The sequence below is a fragment of the Myotis myotis genome, unplaced genomic scaffold (genome assembly GCF_014108235.1).
Source record: "Myotis myotis isolate mMyoMyo1 unplaced genomic scaffold, mMyoMyo1.p scaffold_m19_p_14, whole genome shotgun sequence".
NCBI lineage: Eukaryota > Metazoa > Chordata > Mammalia > Chiroptera > Vespertilionidae > Myotis > Myotis myotis.
Window position 1 is genome coordinate 37552582 of NW_023416318.1, and position 20412 is coordinate 37572993.

The 20412-nt window shown below is 35.8% G+C and overlaps 1 protein-coding gene across 2 annotated transcripts in view; it reads left to right on the top strand.

Moving 5' to 3' along the window:
• STRN (striatin) overlaps positions 1-20412 on the top strand; it is a 78844-nt gene that overhangs the window by 55966 nt on the left and 2466 nt on the right. Inside the window, exons 9-19 of one of the 2 annotated variants that reach the window (XM_036334861.1) lie at positions 262-348; positions 815-958; positions 3004-3140; positions 8940-9115; positions 10708-10755; positions 11767-11888; positions 14234-14401; positions 16152-16292; positions 17083-17190; positions 18295-18381; positions 18493-20412. The exon at positions 18493-20412 is cut by the window's right edge and continues 2466 nt beyond it. In XM_036334861.1, the coding sequence (XP_036190754.1) occupies positions 262-348; positions 815-958; positions 3004-3140; positions 8940-9115; positions 10708-10755; positions 11767-11888; positions 14234-14401; positions 16152-16292; positions 17083-17190; positions 18295-18381; positions 18493-18662 (1388 nt within the window). In that variant the 3' untranslated portion in view covers positions 18663-20412. The remainder of the gene's footprint in view (positions 1-261; positions 349-814; positions 959-3003; positions 3141-8939; positions 9116-10707; positions 10756-11766; positions 11889-14233; positions 14402-16151; positions 16293-17082; positions 17191-18294; positions 18382-18492) is intronic. The other variant, XM_036334862.1, reaches the window with a different exon arrangement.

A 20412-nucleotide genomic window follows, 5' to 3' on the forward strand; every position in this document is an offset into this window, starting at 1 on the left:
TGAAACAAAACTTTGAATCGATAAATGAAGCATTAATTTATAATCTATACATAATTTATTAGTTGAACTATTTACTCATTGGGAAAGATTGAATTCTTTTAATATGGTCTAGTAGATATATTTCCAGTCAAATTGTGTACTCCAGTCATGCTGTCTTGAAATATATTTCTAGGTATTAGTTAAAATTGCTTATGCTGGTATAGGAAAAAAACATAACGGACTATGGGTAAGATTTCCCATTCTTAATTAAACTTGTAACAGGAAAAACTACCGAAGATCTGTTTCAGCCTCTATCCTATATAAAACAGTCAAAACAGGGATGTGGGAGAATGAAGAATCAAGTTTCAGGTAAGTAATCAGCAGGGCATGAGACTTCACTTCGGGTACCATAGCTTCAGGATGTCAGGCAATGAATGCAACTTAATTTAAGCAAACAAACAAAAAGTGATGTTATTGTTTAATTTGGTATACAGCAATAGCTTCACAGTCTGTGGTGTCTGTCTGAATTTAGACCAATATGCAATAATGATAGAATATTATTTTTAATGGTTGAAATTGCACATGAACATTTTTTTTCATACAAATAGTGATGATATTTCATTAACTTAATTTTAAAAATAAATGTAAAATGTCTTTTCAAGAAATAAACTTTTAAAATAATTTGAAAGTTTGGAAAATAATTACTTTTTAATATAGTAGGGTAGCTTTAAAAGTGGATGTTGGCAGTTGTGAATAAAGTTTATAGCACCATTTCAATGCAGTTGAATAATTCTATATCCTCTCTTTTGTTCTCTCCCTCCCTTTTTTGGGCTAGGGCCCAATAGGTCAAAACTACAAGATATGCTTGCTAATTTGAGAGATGTTGATGAACTTCCTTCATTGCAGCCATCTGTGGGTTCACCTTCCAGACCCAGCAGCTCCAGGCTTCCTGAACATGAAATAAATAGAGCAGATGAAGGCGAGTATTTCAGACACTCTGGAGCACAAAAAGCACTTGGATATACATATCTAAATTCCTATTAGAAAATGTTCTCTATAAGAAGAATTGTATTCTACCAATACTTGTCGTTCCCCAAATCTAGATTATCTTATATTCACTGGGGTTTGATTCCAACTTCAATCTTTAAGACCTAAAAAGGGGTACAGAAACTTAAAAACCAACTCTAAATTCTAGCTTAGAACATCTTTTCCATTTCAGATAAAGCTTCCATGGCCTTTGTGTGCTATATACATTTCTTTATTTTTATTTTATTAATTGAGGAGGCAGTGCCATACTTAAGATGCATTATAGTCTTAAGTTCTAAGAAATCTTAGCAATCAAATAAGGTTATGCCTATTGTTCCTTTCTCTCTTCAACCCTCAAGGCTGCTAGTTTAGCCACTGGTATGTGTTTTCAGGCTTTTCTTGGCCATTTCTTGAGCACTAGCTAAATTAGCCCAAACAACATGTATGGTCAAATTCCACAAATCTGTCTTTTTTTGTAGGAGTAATTTCTGTTTAACATCTGGATAAAGTTATATGAAAATGATAGAAAACAAAACACCTGGGTGAAGACCTAGTCTCAGTCTTGCATGAATCTTGTGGTTGAAATTTTGGCATGAAAATTGCTTTTCTAATTTAAATAATCCCCTCATCATTAGTAAATGTTCAGGGTTCTTTGAATTTCCTCAGAGGACATATGATAGTTTTGGTAAAACCCATTTGTATTATTGCTGCTTTAATAATAACTAAAGCATGGTGGTTTGAAAATAACTTAGTTTGTACTCCACTTTGTTCTTACAAGTTTTTTCAGTAGAGTTTCTGCCACTACTATTTTTAAAAGCACAAAGCTATTCTTTCATTTCTTTGACAAATATTTATGACTGAATAAAAAATTATAGGAATGAGCCTATTGCTGAAAAACACCTTGTAAATTCAGTTTTCTACATATACTAATTAATAAATCTATTTGTTACTTTTAAGAAAAAATTTATTTCTTTAACAGCCAAAGTTTAAACTACTAAATTCATCTAATGAGCTCATAAATGCTTGTCATCAGTGAAGTCACCACCTATAGAAAACTACAGAGTGACCACCTCTGACAGTTTGCATTTATAAAAAGTGACATTTTATTATTGGTCAAATTAAATAAAATCTTTATTTTATATAATAAATTTAGCATTTTACTTTTAACTGGTTCTTCTGTGATGGTGACTAAAGGGATTCGATTGTTATATGTACAGTGTTATAAAGTAAGAGCATTTATATTTATCACAAAATTAATATGACATCTTGAAGCACAGTTGGAAACTAAAGAAAAGTGTTCAAATGGACACTTTAAGAATTTTTGTTTAAAATAAGCATTCTTAAATGAAATATAACATACCTACAGAAAACTGCTGAAGTCACCAAAGTGTAGCTCAGTGAATTATTACAAAGGGAACCCAACCATGTCACCACTGCCTCTAGACCAAGGAGCAGGACATGACCAGGACCCTAGAAGTCCTTCTAATCACTATCCCTTCTCTCCTCTTTAGAGGGTATCCTGATTTCTGTTGCTGCGTAATAGTTTTGCCTCCTATCAGCACGTTTCAGTCGTACCATTTTTATTTGAAATTTTCTGCATTCCTCCAGGTTATAGAATTAACAATTTTATTTGAATGAGACCGACAGTGTTCAGAATTACTTGCTATATATGTTTAATAATTGATAGAAATAATTTGGGTGATTAGCAAGAACTATCATGTGAGGAAAACTGACCTTCCTTTAGACACATTATTTTTTTGTGTAGTGTAAAAGAAAGGACAATAATGATTGGGTTTGTTTCATGTTTTATTTTTCTAATTAGATGACACCTTTAGCTATGATTATGATATGAAAAAAAGCAAATAATTCTTCAGGATTTTCTGCTCACTGAATTTTATGTTTAAAAGCATTTTAAAATAACCAAATGTAGACATGCCCTTATGAGATTAATTATTGACTCTATAGAGGTGTTTTTGTGTTTCTTTTGTCTTCTTTCAGTGGAAGCACTGACATTTCCTCCTTCCTCTGGGAAGTCATTCATCATGGGAGCAGATGAAGCCCTTGAAAATGAACTGGGACTTGGAGAATTGGCAGGGCTCACTGTGGCTAATGAAGCAGATTCACTAACATATGACGTGAGTGGTCATTTTATTTTTGTTGCTTTTACTCATTTTTGAAAGTAAAAAGTTAATGTTATAGAAAAAGATGGTAATAAAGGAGCAAAACTTCACAAGTATAGAATTTTATTCATGATATATTATAAAGATAAAAATATTTTCCACATCATATAGGGATTAAAATTACGTGCTTTACCTAAATCTCTACGTTAGTATAGCTTGTTTATTGGTTTTAGATAAAGGAAGGATTTCCCTTTTCCATTACTACGTTTGAGTTTTGTTTTATGTTTTAGAGCATCAGTAATTAATTGAAATTCATGCCTGCCTAAAGATATCATTTGTCTTGCTTCTTTAGTACATCAGTATTCTGCTGAGAAGTGATTTTAGCTGTTATTAGGTAGGGATGTGTACAGGGTGCTCTGAAGGTTTTAAGGCTGACTCATAGTGATTTGGACCAAAATTGAAATTATCATACCTTGATGCAATCAAAACACAGTTGTTTTATAAATGCATTTGTAATTGTTCATCATAATAAATTGTCAGAAAAACAGTAGCTTATTTCATAAACTATTTACAACCTACCTTTACCTCTTCATTAAAACCCTCTGACTACTACTTCATCATCTTTGTTGGAGAATACAGTGTAGCTCCTGATGCGTGGAAGATGTAGGCCAGATGCTTAAGCAAACCATGACTATGATAAGAAAGTACTCCAAGGAGGGACCCTCACCACTCACTCCTCTTCCTGTAAATCCAAAACTCACAATCTCTGTGCTAAGTCCATTAGTAGTTGTTTTGGTTTCTACCTCCAAAAACAGCTAAAATCCATATTTCTTTATACCTCCCATCCTAGTCCATTTTTCTTCACCTGGAAAAAATATCCTCAGGTGATGATTAACAAAAATAACAACAAAACTCACACCCTATGTCTATGTCATTCTTGTTATATATTATAATAACTTAATATAAACTGACTCCTTGCATTCCATTTTTCCCATATGTGATACAGATTGTTATTCAATGTTTTTGTATCCTTGTGTTCTGTATCTGTCTTTTAAAAACACCATTTAGTTGACTTCTTTTTTTTCATCTAACCTTTGTCAAACTTTTAAATTGGAGCTTTTAGTCCATTTCTTTTTAAAGTAGTGACTGATATCTTTGGATTTAAGCATATCATCTCTTTGTGCCACTGTTCTGTGTTTGTTTTTTCTCTTATTTTTGTGCCGGGAGCCGGTCCATCCTTGCTGTTTCAAGGGACCTGGCATATATGGCATACTGTTCTTAATATGTTTGTTCACCTTCTTGGCACTATGTGTTTTAACCAAGGCCTCTGAGAAAGGGTGTTTCCCCAGGTAGGGATTTTTCCCTGAAGTTAGGGAGGGAATAAAACCTCTTAACTAAGTGCCAGGCAGGTAATTAATCACTTTAACTATGAACAATCATGCTTAAGCTACATAATCTTTACTCCCTAGAATGGAGATAAGAAATGCCCTAACCTTTGAAATAGAGATTGATAGGATTGGAATCAACTGGTATAAATACAGATGTAAGAAGACAGAACCAAGGGAGACAGAACCTAGGCACAGAACCTACACAGAACGTTCTCTAGAGACAGAAGAGCTTCGCTGGAGAGAACATGGCAAAAGATCCTGGACAGAAACTGGCCTCAGAACCTAGAGACAGAACCTAGCGAGAGAACATGGCAAAAGATCCTGGACCGAACCTGACTACAGAAATTGGCAAGAGAACCTGACTAGAACCTGGTAACTGAACCTGGCTGGAGAACCTGGACAGAACCTGGCTGGAGAACCTAGCGAGGGAACTTGGCTACAGAACCTGGCTGGAGAACCTGGAGAACCTAGCAAGAGAACATGGACACAGAACCTGGCTGGAGATCCAAAGCAGAACTTCGCTGGAGATCCAGACCAGAACTTGGTTGGAGATCCTGGCTAGAGATTCTGGCTAGGCTGCTGATCAACTGAACGCTGTCTCCGTGTCATTCCTTCTTCGCCGACTCCGTCCACACCTTTGGGGAACCCCTGGACCTGCTGGGGCTGGACCCCGGCATTTTTGCCTACATTGGGATTGATTATTTTTTATTATTCTCCTTTTCCCCCATTCCTTGGAGTTTATACACTAACTAGAGGCCCAGTGCATGAAATTCGTGCACAGGTAGGGTCCTAGGCCTGGTTGGCGATCAGGACCAATCAGGGCCTTCTGGCTGTCGGCCGGGGCCTCCCTTCCCTGGCTGCCAGCTGCTGGCTGGGGCCTTCCTTCGTTCCATGCTGCCCCATGGGGGTCAGCGCACATCATAGCAAGGGATCAATCTCCTGGTTGAACTCCCACGGGGACAGTTTGCATATTAGGATCTTATATATATAGATTACTCCTTTAATTATCACCCCAGAGGTTACAATTAAAATATTACACCCTGGCTGGTTTGGCTCAGTGGATAGAACATCGGCCTGCGGACGGAAGGCTCCTGGGTTCGATTCCAGTCAAGGGCACATGCCCAGGTTGTGAGCTTGATCCCCAGTGGGGGGAGTGCAAGAGGCAGCCAATCAATGATTCTCTCTCATCATTGATGCTTCTCTCTCTCCCTCTCCCTTCCTCTCTGAAATCAATAAAAATATTTTTAAAAAATATTATATTCACATACCTTTTGAACATTTTTAACTCTATTTTTAGAACTCCTACCCTGTCCCTGACCAGTGTTTTCAGTGGTTAGACTGCGTTGACCTGCACACCGAAGGGTTGCAAATTCCAGTCGAGGATTCAGTTTCTGGTCAAGGGGGCACATGGTTGCAGGTTCGATCACCAGCTCTGGTCAGGGTGCATGCAGGAGGCAAATATCTCTGACATTGATATTTCTTTCTCTCTCCCCCTTTTCCCCTCCCTTCCACTCTCTCCAAAAAAATCAATGGAAAACATATTCTCAGGTGAAGATTAACAAAAACAACAAAACTCACACCCTGTGTATAATGTCATTCTTGTTATATATTTTATTTCTCTATACATTTATCTCCAACAAGGTACTGCTTTGTACACTCGATATTAAATTAGGATTATCCATTTACACTATTCATTTTGCTTTTTTCCATTTTCCCTGTGTGTCTGACTGTCCATCTGGGATCACTTTTCCTTTATTCTAAGAACACTTCATATTTCTCTCTCTAGTGAAGATCTATCTACTGGTGGCCAGTAATCTGTTTCTGGTTTTCTTAAATTTTCTTTATTTCACCTAAATGGGTTAACATCTCTAGTATTGAATTCCAATTACCAAGGGTTTGGTTTTTTTAAGCACTCTTGATATATTATTTCATTGTCCTTTTTTGTTGTATTCTGCTAAAATCAACTGTCATTCCTGTTGGTCATACAATGGTAGTCTGATTATTTTTTTCCTCTGACTGATATTTCCCTATGTCCTGATTGTCAACCAAGGTTTAGTTTTCTTTTTATTAAACTTCTTAGATCATCAGCTTTGTAAAGTTCTCAGCCATTTATCTTCAAATACTGCTGTTGCACTACTCTATTTATCTCTGTCCCCTCCATAATATAACTCTAGTTATATTGTTAGATCTTTTTTCTATAGCCTCTGTCTCCTATTTCCTTTTTCTGTATTTTTCATACTTCAATCTAGATTATTTTATGGCCCCCATCTTCCAGTTCACTACTTTTCTCTTCAGTTATGTGAAATTTGTAATTAAACTAATTGATTGAGGCCTTATATTTTTGCTTCTAGAATTCCTCATTGTTTACAGATTTCTTCCAAAATTGTAACTTTTGCCTTTTTATCTTCTTGAACATAGTAAGCATGATTATTTTAAAATTTGAATCAGAAACTCTAGTTCTGTTACTATTATGTGCTGTTTCTGCTTGTTTTCATTTATGTTTTACTAGAGGCCTGGTGCATGAAAATTCAGGCACTGGAGGGGGTCCCTCAGCCCGGCCTGCCCCCTCTCACAGTCCGGGAGCCCTCAGGGGTGGGAGGCGACCCGGCGATCAGGGGAAGGCGACGCCCCATCACACCTCTGCTGCTGCCACTGCCGGCAGCGCAAGCCTCGGCCAGCCCTGGTTACCTGAGGCTCGGGTGGCCCTGGGCAGCTGGGCAGCCGCCATCCGAGGCTGAGGGGCTGGGGGTCTCCAGAGGCAGGCATGCGGAGTGGCTGCTCGAGCCTGCCGCCCCAGTGGGGCTGAGCGGACTGGGTGCCGCCATCTTGTGGCTGTGGGTGCCACCATCTTTGAGGGCGGGACAGTCAATTAGCATATTCCCTCCTTATTGGCCATGGGCACTGCCATCTTTGAGGGTGGGGCGGTCAATTAGCATATTCCCTTCTTATTGGCTGTGGGTGCTGCCATCTTTGAGGGTGGGGCAGTCAATTAGCATATTCCCTCTTTATTAGATAGGATTATCTTATATGGGCACAGTTACCTTTTATTATGTCCAAACAGCTATATTTGAAAAATGGTCTGTAGAATAACTTTGAGCCTAGGATGGTATCTTCCCCCAGAGAGTATATTTTAATTTGCTTCTATCAACTGCCTACAGCCACTAGAAATCTGTATCACCTCACTCCATTTTCAGGTTTGGACATGATCTATATATAGCTCATCTGCAGTCCCTGCAAAGGCTTGTGTTCTTCCAGTTTACTCTTATGTCTAGGATGCAGCCCTTTGAAATCAAAACCCAAAGCAAGGTAGTTCACCGAGCCCCAGTTTTTGGACACCAGTTTGCATCCCCCTGTACTGCAGAGGAGTCAGAAGCACAGCTCCACCTTTCAGCCTTCCACTCTGGTGTCAGTAAACACTGTCTGGGGAAAAACTCCAAGTATCAGACTCTCCTTCTTAGACTCTGTCTTCCCCTGGATCTGCACCTGGAGTGTGAAGAGTTCATACATGGTGCGAGTGTAAAGTCATAGACCAGTGATGGTGAATCTATGACACGCGTGTCAGAGGTAACACACGAACTTATTTTTTTGGTTGATTTTTCTTTCTTAAATGACATTTAAATATATAAAATAAATATTAAAAATATAAATCTTTGTTCTACTATGGTTGCAAATATCAAAAAATTTCTATATGTGACACGGCACCAGAGTTAAGTTAGGGTTTTTCAAAATGCTGACACGCCGAGCTCAAAAGGTTCGCCATCACTGTCATAGACCAACCTCGTTAGCTTCCCTGTTACTTGAAATGAAAACATTGTGCTTTTTTTTTCAGTGTTGAGATGGAGTTTATGTGGAGAAAAACAACACAATGATGTGTGTGTTTTATCAGTGAAATCTATTTTTGTAACATTTGATTATCTCTTCTAATTTTAACATTTTATGTTTCCAGTTTATAAACTTTACCAATTTGATGAAAAAATTTAGTTATTAGAGAGTATTGAAAATCTCAAAAGTTTGATAATATTCTATAATGTTAACATGTTTAAAGATAATTTGGTTTTTCAACTTTTACCCAAAATTAGGTAAAATTCTGTATTAGGATGAATAATTTAGGTTGAAATTACTTCTTGTTTTTAATCATCCTACTGAAGATTTATTTTACCTTATGAAATTATTTCATCCTCTTTCTGTATTGGATTGTAGCCTGTTTTCTTATTATAGTGCTTATATTTCTTCAAAGAAAACCACTGTTGACCTATTACTAATTTTGCTTATTGATTTGGTTATTTACATTTAAAAATTATATTCTTTTGAAAGTTGCAAAATGGGATGGCTTAATGATAAATCAGCAAGAATTAATGTTGAAATATAGTTTTTTTCTCTATCCTGATCTAAATGTATAGATATTTTTCTTTTGTTTCTTTAATAGATAGCAAATAATAAAGATGCACTGAGGAAGACATGGAACCCTAAATTTACGTTAAGAAGTCACTTTGATGGCATTCGAGCCCTTGCTTTCCACCCCATTGAGCCTGTTTTGATAACAGCATCAGAAGATCACACATTAAAAATGTGGAATTTACAGAAAACAGCCCCAGCCAAAAAGTGAGAATATTCTACTTTAACTTTATTTGAATATTTTAATTAACAGATTTTCAGCAGAAAAATACTGACTTTATTATTTACTATTGAATTCCCATATATCTCTTCTGTTCTTTCTTCACCATGTCATATAATTTAGAGTGGTTTCCCCTTTATACCCACAGTCTAATACTAGGTTAGAAAACTGACACTTAGGGAGGAATGGTGTGATCTGGTTCCGCAGGAATCCTGATTACAATCCTTATACAGTATTTTAAATGTTTGTCACATTTGGGGAGCCCTTTAAATGTACTGAAATTTCTCCTATTGCTGTAAATAGGTATAGGCATGTATGATTATCACACTCCACCCCAATCTGTTCCATTGTTTCCAAGCTTTGGACTTTTGGAGTGGAAGGGAGGGAAGGTTAATTGGGAGGGAAGGGGGGACCCTCTTTGGCCTTGTCTTTTTGCCTTGACCCTTTAGGTACTTTCCATACTTTCTATATGTACCAAGATGTCTAGACTAGAAGGCAGTGTTGTTGCCATCGTATAACTGCTAGGCTTGGCCCCCTTGGTTTTTCTGTAGACATGGACAGACATGAGTTGGTGCAAACCCTTTTATCAGTCACCAAACTAGCCCTAATCTCACTTGTTGGGGTCCTTATTGGAGCTCCTTTCTTCCTTGGGTCACATGATCCAGAACCCAGCATCTGCCAGCAAAGACCCTTCTATAGTGTCAGGCATTTCTGTTATTAGAAGAGTAGAAATGAATTTCAAATGGAGGAGATTACAGAATTTTTATTATTGGTAGAGGATATCTGTTGCCCATTTAAAAGAGATCAATGACAGTCCTGCTGCTGAGTCATATATAGACTAGATAAATACTTGATTTATCAGTATTTGTCAGCTGCACCAGATCAGATAAAAAAATTACTTCTGGTTATAAATTGTGCTCTTTGTCTTTCTGGTTCTTTGGTCACAGTGGGCATCACATTAGACTAGAGAATGTGAATGTGTCAGCATATATTCTTGACTAAATTTTAAGAAAAATATTGAAACACGTTTCTTGTTGGTGATAGCTTAGTAATAATACCTTCACTTGTAAATAACAGTGTCCTGTTCATCTTTGAACTTGAAACTTTGGATATGACTGGAGGAGAGAGACCATATGCCTATAAAAATGTGCATACAATGTAGGATATGGTCAGTATTGGACTTTAAATCCAGTTTCCATTAACAGTCATGGCTAATTTAGGCACTGTAGAGTACTCATACACTCGTATTCTGAGTAATGAATGAACTGATGACTTGGACAGTTTCTGTAAGTGTTAAGGACAGACATATTAACCCGCATGGAAATACCAGGAAATTACAGAAAGTTCACGGTCCTGTCCTAAACTGTTTTTCTTGTAGAATCTCATTTAATCCTGTATTTGGTGTCATCCTATTTTTTGTTTGTTTTATTTTAAACATAAAGGAATCTGAAATTCCAGAAGATTAAATAATTTGCCTGATAGCACTGGAAATTGAATCCAGAATTTATGATGTAATTCAGTAATATTGTTTACTGCTGAAACTTAGAGAGGTAAAAGCTGTCTTTTCTCTCTGATTTAGGAGTACATCTCTTGATGTGGAGCCTATCTATACATTCAGGGCTCATAAGTAAGTATGTGCTTTTTAAAAAATCAACATCACTATAAATCAGCCAGATTAGAATATTTTATTTTCTTTCACTTATGTATTTGTGTTATGTATTTTTGTATTTAGTAACGTTTTTTGTAATTGTAAAAGAAACGGGCAGATAATGTTAAAAATAAGTTTATCACTACCAAATAGGGATCCTTGCTGAAATTATATTTTATTTGCATGATGTTTAAATAATGTTTATATCTTTCTTAAAAGAAAGTTGAGGCAATTAGGTTGAAATATTAGAAATCCTAACTTTTTTCGCCTTAAAGATAACCTACATAAAAATATTCAAGAATTTGTTATTGTGATCACATATTGCTTTTCCTGTTAAGCTTAAGGAATATCCATGGTCACTTGCTTTGTAACACAGAGATCACAATACTTTTTAAAATATATATATATTTTTATTGATTTCAGAGAGGAAGGGGGAGGGAAAGACAGATAGAAACATCAATAATCAGAGAGAATCATTGATCAGTTGCCTCCTGAACATCCCCCACTGGGATCGTGCCTGCAACTTGGGCATGTGCTCTTAACTGGAATCAAACCCAGCACCCTTCAGTCTGCAGGCAGACACTCTATCCACTGAGCCAAACTGGCTAGGGCCACAATACTTTTTATATAAAGGTTTAGATAGTAAATATTTGTAGGCTTTGCAAGACACACACACACACACACACACACACACACACACACACACACACATTTTAGTTTAGTTTGGACCTATAACCCTTTTAAAAATGTAAGCTACATTCTTAGTTTGAGGATTGTTTAAAAGCAGACCTTGGCTGGTTTGGGCCCATGGGCCATCGTCTACCAACTTTTGGTTTAGTAGACGTAGAAAAATGAACAATGCTTTGATAGTATCATTCATTGTACAAAGCTAAAAAATAGAAAGCCATTTGAATAATTAAGTATTCTTAATTTTAGTAAGTCTTATTATCAGATTCTTTTTGAGACTAGAAATTGATTGTTATCTCCCAGAGGTCCAGTGCTCTGTGTGGTGATGAGCAGCAACGGTGAGCAGTGTTACAGTGGTGGTACCGATGGACTGATCCAGGGCTGGAACACGACCAACCCCAACATCGACCCCTATGACTCCTATGGTATGTGAGTCTCCAAAGATATGAAAGAATAAAATGTTTTCTTTTTATACATTTTATATAGCATTAAAGGAGAAAATGAGATATTTTAAAAAATAAATTGATAAAAGAGAACTATATCTTTATTTTGTTCAAAAGAACTCCTCCTATATTTAAGAACCAATTTGATATATAATGTAAGAGGAAAAATGTATTCTTCCTGAGTAAACAGTTCCCAACACCCAAAGTCTTATTGATGGGAGCTGCTGGCTTGATTGACAGTTGTTTTCCTCATTTTAGGCATCTGAGCAGTACTTGATACATTATTACTAATCTGTAATCATATTTCATCACTATCCTAATAAACAACTTTGAAGGAAAATGCATGTTGGCATCATCTTCTTGTTCAATTATTGGACGGCATAGAGGCTAATGACTTTTCCAGTCCATGGCACCAAAATATTTGAAAGGTCATAAATTCAGAAGCTCCAGGAGGCACAAATCCTTATTATAATCTGTCACTAGCTATTACATAAAATTCCTTGTAAAAACTGGTTTAGGAATTGACTGTTTGGTGTTTTCTTAAATTCTAGAATGGTACAAAGTGTCATTCATATTTACCATTAAACCATATTTTATTTTCATTATCACTTTAGATTAATTTTATCACCAAACCGAAGTAAAGATAAGAAATTCAATAAATAAAAAAATTTTCCAACATTTATTTAATAAGCATTTAACATATATCTTTGTGAGAGGTGAACCTCCTCTCTCTTCCCAGTTCTCTTGCTCATTTATGTGTTTTATGCTTTTCCTTACTTCTTTATCTAACAGGATCGATCAGTTGTCCTCATTCTGTCCCAAGCCAACCCTTCTGCTTTTGCTCTTGACCCCATTGTCTCTTGTTTCCTTTGAGGCTGCGTGGTACCCTCACCCACTCTCCACCCCAGGTCTCTCTGGCTCTCATCTTTAATCTCTTTGTTCTCTTCTCATCCCCTGAGCATATAAATAAATTAAGGTATCCCCCATCCTGAGCAAGGGGAAACCTTTTCTGGCTTTATTTCCCTCCCTGGCTTCTGTTTAGACTCTCTTTCCTTCACCATCTCTGTCTCCTTGATGGTGGAAAACACCGTCACTAGTTAATAATTCCATGTCCTTTCCCTGGGCACCACCTCCCTTTGTATTCCTGGTCACACCACTGAAGTATAACAAGATTTTCAGTCCTGATCCAAAGGATATTTTACAGTCCTTGTTTTACTAGATGTATTGGCTCTCTGAAACTGTGGACCATTCCATCCTCTTTTAAATTTGTCCACTATTGGTTTTTTTTGTTTTTTTTTTAACGGCGTTTTTGACATGTAACTCTGTGACAATTTCTGTTCCCTATCCTTCATAAACTCCTTTTCTTTTTCTTACCTTAAATATTGGCATTTATCAAGGTCTAGGCCCTAACTCATTCTTTGCATTGTTCAATCTAGGTGTCATTTTCCCTAAGAAGCTTTCGCTCATCCCAGTTACTGTCCATGTAACTGATTTCTGTCACTATTACTGTACTTGTCACACTGTCTTGAGGACAAGGATGATATTGTGTCTTAATCATCTGTGTGGCCTGGCATATAGCATAGTGCCTAACACCAGTATGTCTTTAATAAGTACTTTAGGGTATAACTGAGAGAGGATATGGGACAGATAGATAACAACAGTAACATTTTAAACTTAACCTCTGTGAGCCATCTTGAAGGTGAGGATTAATAGTTTGAAATTTGACTTTTATCATGAAATAGTGCTAAGTGACCCTCTCCCTGCCTCCTCCCTCCCTCTCCCCCCTGCACATCATTCATATGTCAGTTACTGCTGTTTGAGAATTTGGGGGTTTCTGTAGGTCTCAGTTCATGTCCTTTACGTCAGAGGCCCGTTGCTCCCAGGAATAACTGCCGTTCGTGGTACTGTGGGATAAGTGGCCTGAAGGAGTATGTCCACAGTGCTCCAGGAGGTGGAGGAGGGAGGGATCTCTCTTCATGTTCTCAGGGAATGTGAGTGTGTTTTCTCTGAAGTAGTTAAATTCAGATGATTTATTTGTGTTAACATGCTCTTTAAAATATCTAGACAAATGGAAGAAAAAAGGGAGGGAGAATGAAATGCCTAATTTTTTAAAATAGAAAAATGTGTACTTTGTAATTTTAATTTCTAAATTTTAAACCCTACATTTGCATATTTCCAAGTCTATTTTTAATTACAGCATTTCAGAAAAAATTATAGACAGTAGGAAGCATATTTTATACTGTTATCGTCCTTTTGTTTTCTCTGGACTCTAAGTTCCTTTGTAAGTTGTCTTTCTCCTGACTTTGCCTTCTTGCTGTTCTCTGTAGACCCTTCTGTTCTAAGGGGCCCTCTGCTCGGCCACACCGACGCCGTCTGGGGTCTGGCTTACAGTGCAGCTCACCAGCGTTTGCTGTCCTGTTCAGCAGATGGCACTCTTCGTCTATGGAACACAACGGAGGTTGCTCCAGCCTTAAGTGTGTTTAATGATAATCAAGGTACATACTTTTAAAATCATTTCACTGAATCTTTTATAAAATTCTAAATTATCTATGTCTTATTATAAAAACAAGCATGCAAATAAATAAATGATTCCATAAACTCTTACAGTTTAAATTTAATTTAAAGGGGTTTTTTTTGTTTTTTCTTTTTTGGGGGGCATTAAAGCTACTTTATTTCAATGTGGAAGGGAAAGTCCTTTGGATTTTACCATAAGTGAAGGGTTTTTGAAGTTGTAAAAATATGTATATTTGAATTTTCAACTTACTAATATTATGTATAAGTTTTAAAAACATAGTATTTGGTGAAAGAACACATCTTTAAAAAATTTTTAGTTGAGATATAATCTGGTTTTTACTGTATATAAATTATAAGAATACATTTTAATGAGTTTGACAAATGCATAACTCTTGCATCAAGATATAGAACATTTCGTTTACCTCCATAAACTTTTTTTATGATCTTCCCAGTCCATCCCCTCTCCCCATTCCCACCCACAGGTACCCACTGTTGTGATTTCTTTCATCATAGATTAGTTTTGTCTATTCTAAAACTTCATATAAATGAAATCATAAAATGTGTACTCTTTTTGTGTCTGGCCTTTTACTCTCACGATAATATTTTTGTGATTCATCCATGTTGTAGTAAGTATCAATAATTTATTTATATTTAGTAGTATTTTATTAAACCACAGTGTGTTTATTCATTTACTTCTTAATGGACATTTGGATTGTTTTCAGTTTTTGACTGTTTTGAACAAGCTGCTGTGAACATGCATATGTTTTTATTATAGGTGGGTAAAGGCTTGGAGTAGAATTGTGTGTTTGACCTTATGTGAAATTGCCAGACTTTTTCCCAGAGTGGTTATGCCATGTTACACCGCTGACAGCAATGTATGAGAATTCCAGTTGTTCTACATCCTTAGTTACTAACATTTGGTGTTGTCAGTCTATTTAATTTTAGCCATTCTGATGTGTAGCAGTATTTCATTGTGATTTAATTTGCATTTCTTTGGTGGCTAATTCTTTTGAGCACTTTATTTGTGTGCTTATTGGCCATTAATATATCTTCTGTAATATACACATTTTTAAACTGTTTGCTTTAGCTAGATTTTGAACCAAATGGAAAAATCAGGTTATATTCATAAATACATATTCTATTTTTTATGTTTATAAATAAGCTTCAAGTTTTAACCAAGTTTTACCTATTATAGATGATAAATAAAAATACCTTCTTTATTCTTGAGCTGTGATAATAATGTGTGTCTAGGTTTTGATGAGTTGCCTGCATTTAATATTTGCATGATTACCAGTAACAATTTGGAGCTTTATTTCTTAAATTCCATGTTTTTGATAAGTTAGAATTCCTACTAAGAGATGGGCTTTTAAAATGAAGAATTTCCAATGATGCCGCTCTAAGCTCCAGGTTGAGGTAGAAGCAGCAAAACTTGTAGTCCATACATGTTTTTCATTTATTTTTTGAATAAAGGCTTGCATTCCATTTATGTATTAGGTGAGCAATAGGTAGAAGATGTGCTGAACAGGTAAGAGTAATGAAATAGGCTAGGGCTAAAAGAAAAAAAAAGAAATAATCTCCATTGAATGGCAGTGGGCAAATTCTTATCCTAATGTCGAGCCTTATTTACTCCTCAAAGAAATCATGCTATTATTTGTTTTGCTATATTTTAAGCACATTGTTAAGAAGACCCTCTAATTAGCATTCTCTATGAATATGTTCTGACTTTTTTAGAATTTGGAATCCCTGCCTCTGTGGATCTAGTAAGCAGTGACCCGAGCCTTATGGTAGCATCATTCAGCAAAGGATATACAAGCATCTTTAACATGGAAACACAACAACGGATTCTCACTTTAGAATCCAATCTAGATACGAGTATGTATAATAGTCTTTAAGTAGTCTTCATCACAGTGAAAGAGTTGACTCTGAAAAATGCTTATCATTCTAAAATCTTCAGCCTGCTAAATCACAGAACATAGTTGCTTCATTAGAAGGCTATAATGACTTACAATTGATTTTAAGTCTTTGGGTTAGGTTATGCACATTTATACCTATACTGTTTGAAATAGCATTTGACCTATTTATTCCAAAGAGGAGTCAAGTTGATTTTATGCCAAATGATTAGTTTTCAATTTTGTTTGAAGAAAATATTTATTTGGAATATAAACTATTTTTCATTTCTCACAGTATTTTTTCAACCAACTTAACTTTATATTAAAGATATAATTTGACACTGCTCCTTACTGATTAGAATATAGATTAAGTTGTGCCTCTCAAAATCCCAAATCTGAAGCTTCTTATTGGATACAGGAAGCCAGGAGATAATTTCTCAGGTTGTGAAGAATATACTACAGAATTATTTTGTTTGGGGCTTTTTTAACTATTGCTTCCTATCTTTATTCTTAATCCAGACAATCACAGTTTAGGCTGAAGTTGCTAAACATAGGTAGCAGGTAGTGCCTCTAGATTTATCAGAATAGTATTGCTCTGGCAGCTCTCATTTCCTAACATTAAAATTATGAACACAATTTCAGAATAAACTAACTAAAACACTAAAGTGACATCATTTACTTTTTCAGTCTCTTAGGAGAGTATTCAGTTCTCTTTTGTGTGAAGAAATAGTAGCTTTGACTAATTTGTGTTGTTTTTAATTTTTTCTTTTTAGCAGCCAACTCTTCCTGCCAAATAAATAGAGTCATTAGTCACCCCACTCTTCCCATCAGCATCACTGCTCATGAAGACAGGCACATCAAATTCTATGATAACAATACAGGTAAGAATGTATTAAAAATTGATTAATATTAAAGCAAAAAAGAAAGTCTTCACTCTGTGTAGGCTGATTTTGGTATCTGTCCATGACTTTATCATCAGGCACTGAAATATGGGTACTCTCCTAGCTCAATTCCTGATCATTTCATTTAGATCTGCTGAGAACTACTTATTGTGATATCATATAGAATTATCTTAGTTTATTTAATATTAAGTACATGCTATATTTTTGCCCTGGAGTCAAGGTTATCAGTAGGAACATAATGAAAATTTTATTCAAATACCAATAAAAATGATCTCTTACTGTGAATATACTGAGAGAAAGTATAAGTAAAGGCATCTATGATCACTATATTTTGTTTGAAATTATTCGTTTTTGAATAGCCTTAGTGTTCAGATGGAAAATCCCTGAGTCATTGGTTATATTTTATTCATTTTCACATGGACTAATCTTTTCTGCATTATAATACTGACTATTTGGTGCTCATTGATTTGAATTGGGCCTTTTCCATTTTTTATTGAATTACATTTCACTAGTCTAAAGGAAATTCATGAAGAGCTCTGCTGGGAAAAAACACTGTGTTATCAGCCATATTTACCTGAGTGTCCGCTATTGGGTTTGTAAATACGTTGATTTTTGCTGACTTTGCTTAGCTGTGAGTGATGAGTAATTTAATGTTCTCAAACTCTAGAATATATTGTCTCCACCAAAATTATGGCCAGTTTTCTCTCTGTTCCTTTATCTTTGTATCAGTCTCTTCTTCTGTTCCCACAATCCATATAATTTTCTTGTAGCTAAAGGATGCAAAGTAGGTGGTTAATGTCTGAGTTCTAGTTGATGCACATGGCTTAAAGGGATATCTGTTTACAAATTACTGACTTTTATATTGTGATTTGAAAGACAAAAATATAACCTGGAATTTGAGCTTTTGTTTCTCATCAGGAGCATGGCCAGAGTAGGGAGGGTGATCTGTTCTAAGTGATGAAAAAAAGCTATTGATGCAGTAAGTGCACAGAGAGGGGTGACTGAAGAAACCAGTATAACGTAGTAACTGGCATATATTCGTGGAAAGCTATTAATAAAGAATAACAATCTCTTTTTCCAAAGGCAAACTCATCCACTCAATGGTAGCCCACCTAGAAGCCGTTACAAGTTTAGCGGTTGATCCTAATGGCCTGTACTTGATGTCTGGCAGTAAGTACATCAGCTACGGATAATTTATTTATTCTTATCATTTTCATGTTAATGTAGTTTTTAAAAAAAATTAATCAATCAATCAATTAATTAATTAATTTTTTTATATAGGTCATGACTGTTCAATACGTTTATGGAACCTAGAAAGTAAGACATGTATCCAAGAGTTCACAGCTCATCGGAAAAAGTTTGAAGAATCAATTCATGATGTAGCTTTCCACCCATCCAAATGCTATATAGCCAGTGCTGGGGCTGACGCACTGGCTAAAGTCTTTGTATGATAGAATGCATCTTCTTCACCTCCTATCTCTTTATAAATAACCAACTGCACAAAAGAGATACAGAAGACCAGGGAAAGAATCAACGCATTCTGCCCTTTTGTTCTGCTGAAGGAGCACAGAGAACATTTGTAAAGTATAGTTTTACAATTCGTATATACTGTTTTCTAAAACTAAGGTTTGTTCAGGTTGCTGCAAGCTCAGCTGAATCTGGAGCCTGAAAACTGTTTGTTTCAGATTTTCCCCAAAATAGGAACTTTTATTTCTGGAGTAGTTCTAATTCGCTAGGCAGGCCTGAGCGAACATAGGTTTAGCTTGTCCCCTGTTGAGTAAATAGGGCACGTTATAAAGGATAACAAAAAGCTCCTTGGCTGGGAATGAGTAGAGGAAGAGCGGAAATTTAGACCTAGTTCTCCCCTGAGAAGTCTTGTTAAACACATTAGGTAGTCAAAACAGTAATCTATACCATATCTGCTGTACTAATCCCTATGAGCATAATGACCAGGCAGTGTTAAAATGAGTTTTTAATCTAGCTCTCTTTTCAGCTGTTCACATACAGCACCTGGCAAAGCATTTTACCTATTAGGGGGGAAAAAAGAAATGCAATAATATGTCAAATATATTATTATTCAGAAATGCTAAACAGATATTCAGTTTGTAAGCACATTTCTGTATTGTATTACATTTTTGAAAGTGGATTTGGAATCATTCTAAAATTTAGTTGTCAAAAATACTTACCATTGTGAAGAGTAGTTGATAGAGTCTGCTTTTACTAAAGGATTTAACTTAATTCTGTTTATTTTTAAGGGCAAGTAGGGCATATAATAATTTCTATTAATTTTAAAACTCACTTTATTCACATGGTATTTATAGTATCAGAGTGATTATTTCATATAGATAAAATCTTAACTTTTCAGTGGTTGAAAAGATGGTGGTTATTTGCAAGTACTCATTTATCAAAACCCACATAATCACACTTTAGATGATCTCTGCTCTTTCTTCTTTGTCTCTCATATTCAAATTATCTGACACTTATTGAAAAAATACTTCATAATTATGTTTTAACAGTCCAAAGGGTATGGTTAATCTCAGCTGCTTTTGCAGACATACTAAATAAAGCAAATGTTTTTTACCTCAGAAGTCCTCCATTAGCATCTCCAATAAGAACCTCTTGAAAATCTGGATGGAAGGGTTCAGTGTATAATGTTGGGTAAATAGTTCTCTCTCTCTTTTCCTCTCCCTACCCTTCTTCCATTGTTTAAAACACATGTTTAATGGCCAGTAAATCAATATTATTTCTGGGGGAAACCATATATTAAAGGACCAGGGGTCCCTGAGCTCCTTGCCTTTGACCAACATGTGGTCAGCTCTTGGGAGTCCCATGACCCACTCTCTGAACCTGGTATTCAGACCTCATCCCTGCAACTCTTGCCTCTCCTCACACACTCTTGTTCATTCAGAATGTCAGAGACCAAGCTAGAAATTAGAAATAAATTACTAATGTCCACCTTTTCAGTAAAATGTATATGTCGTAGGCTCTCAGACTTTACAAAATCCATATCCATAAATATCTTAACCTTTTATACAATTCCTACATTCCTGTCCCCACATATTCCATTGTCATAACACTTGCACTTCTAATGATATTTCTCCTTGAAGAAGTATCATGGTGTTAATGTGGATAACTAACTGTTTTTTCTTTAAAATTACTGCTTGTCTGCTTCTAGAAATCTGCAATATACAGGCAAATTTT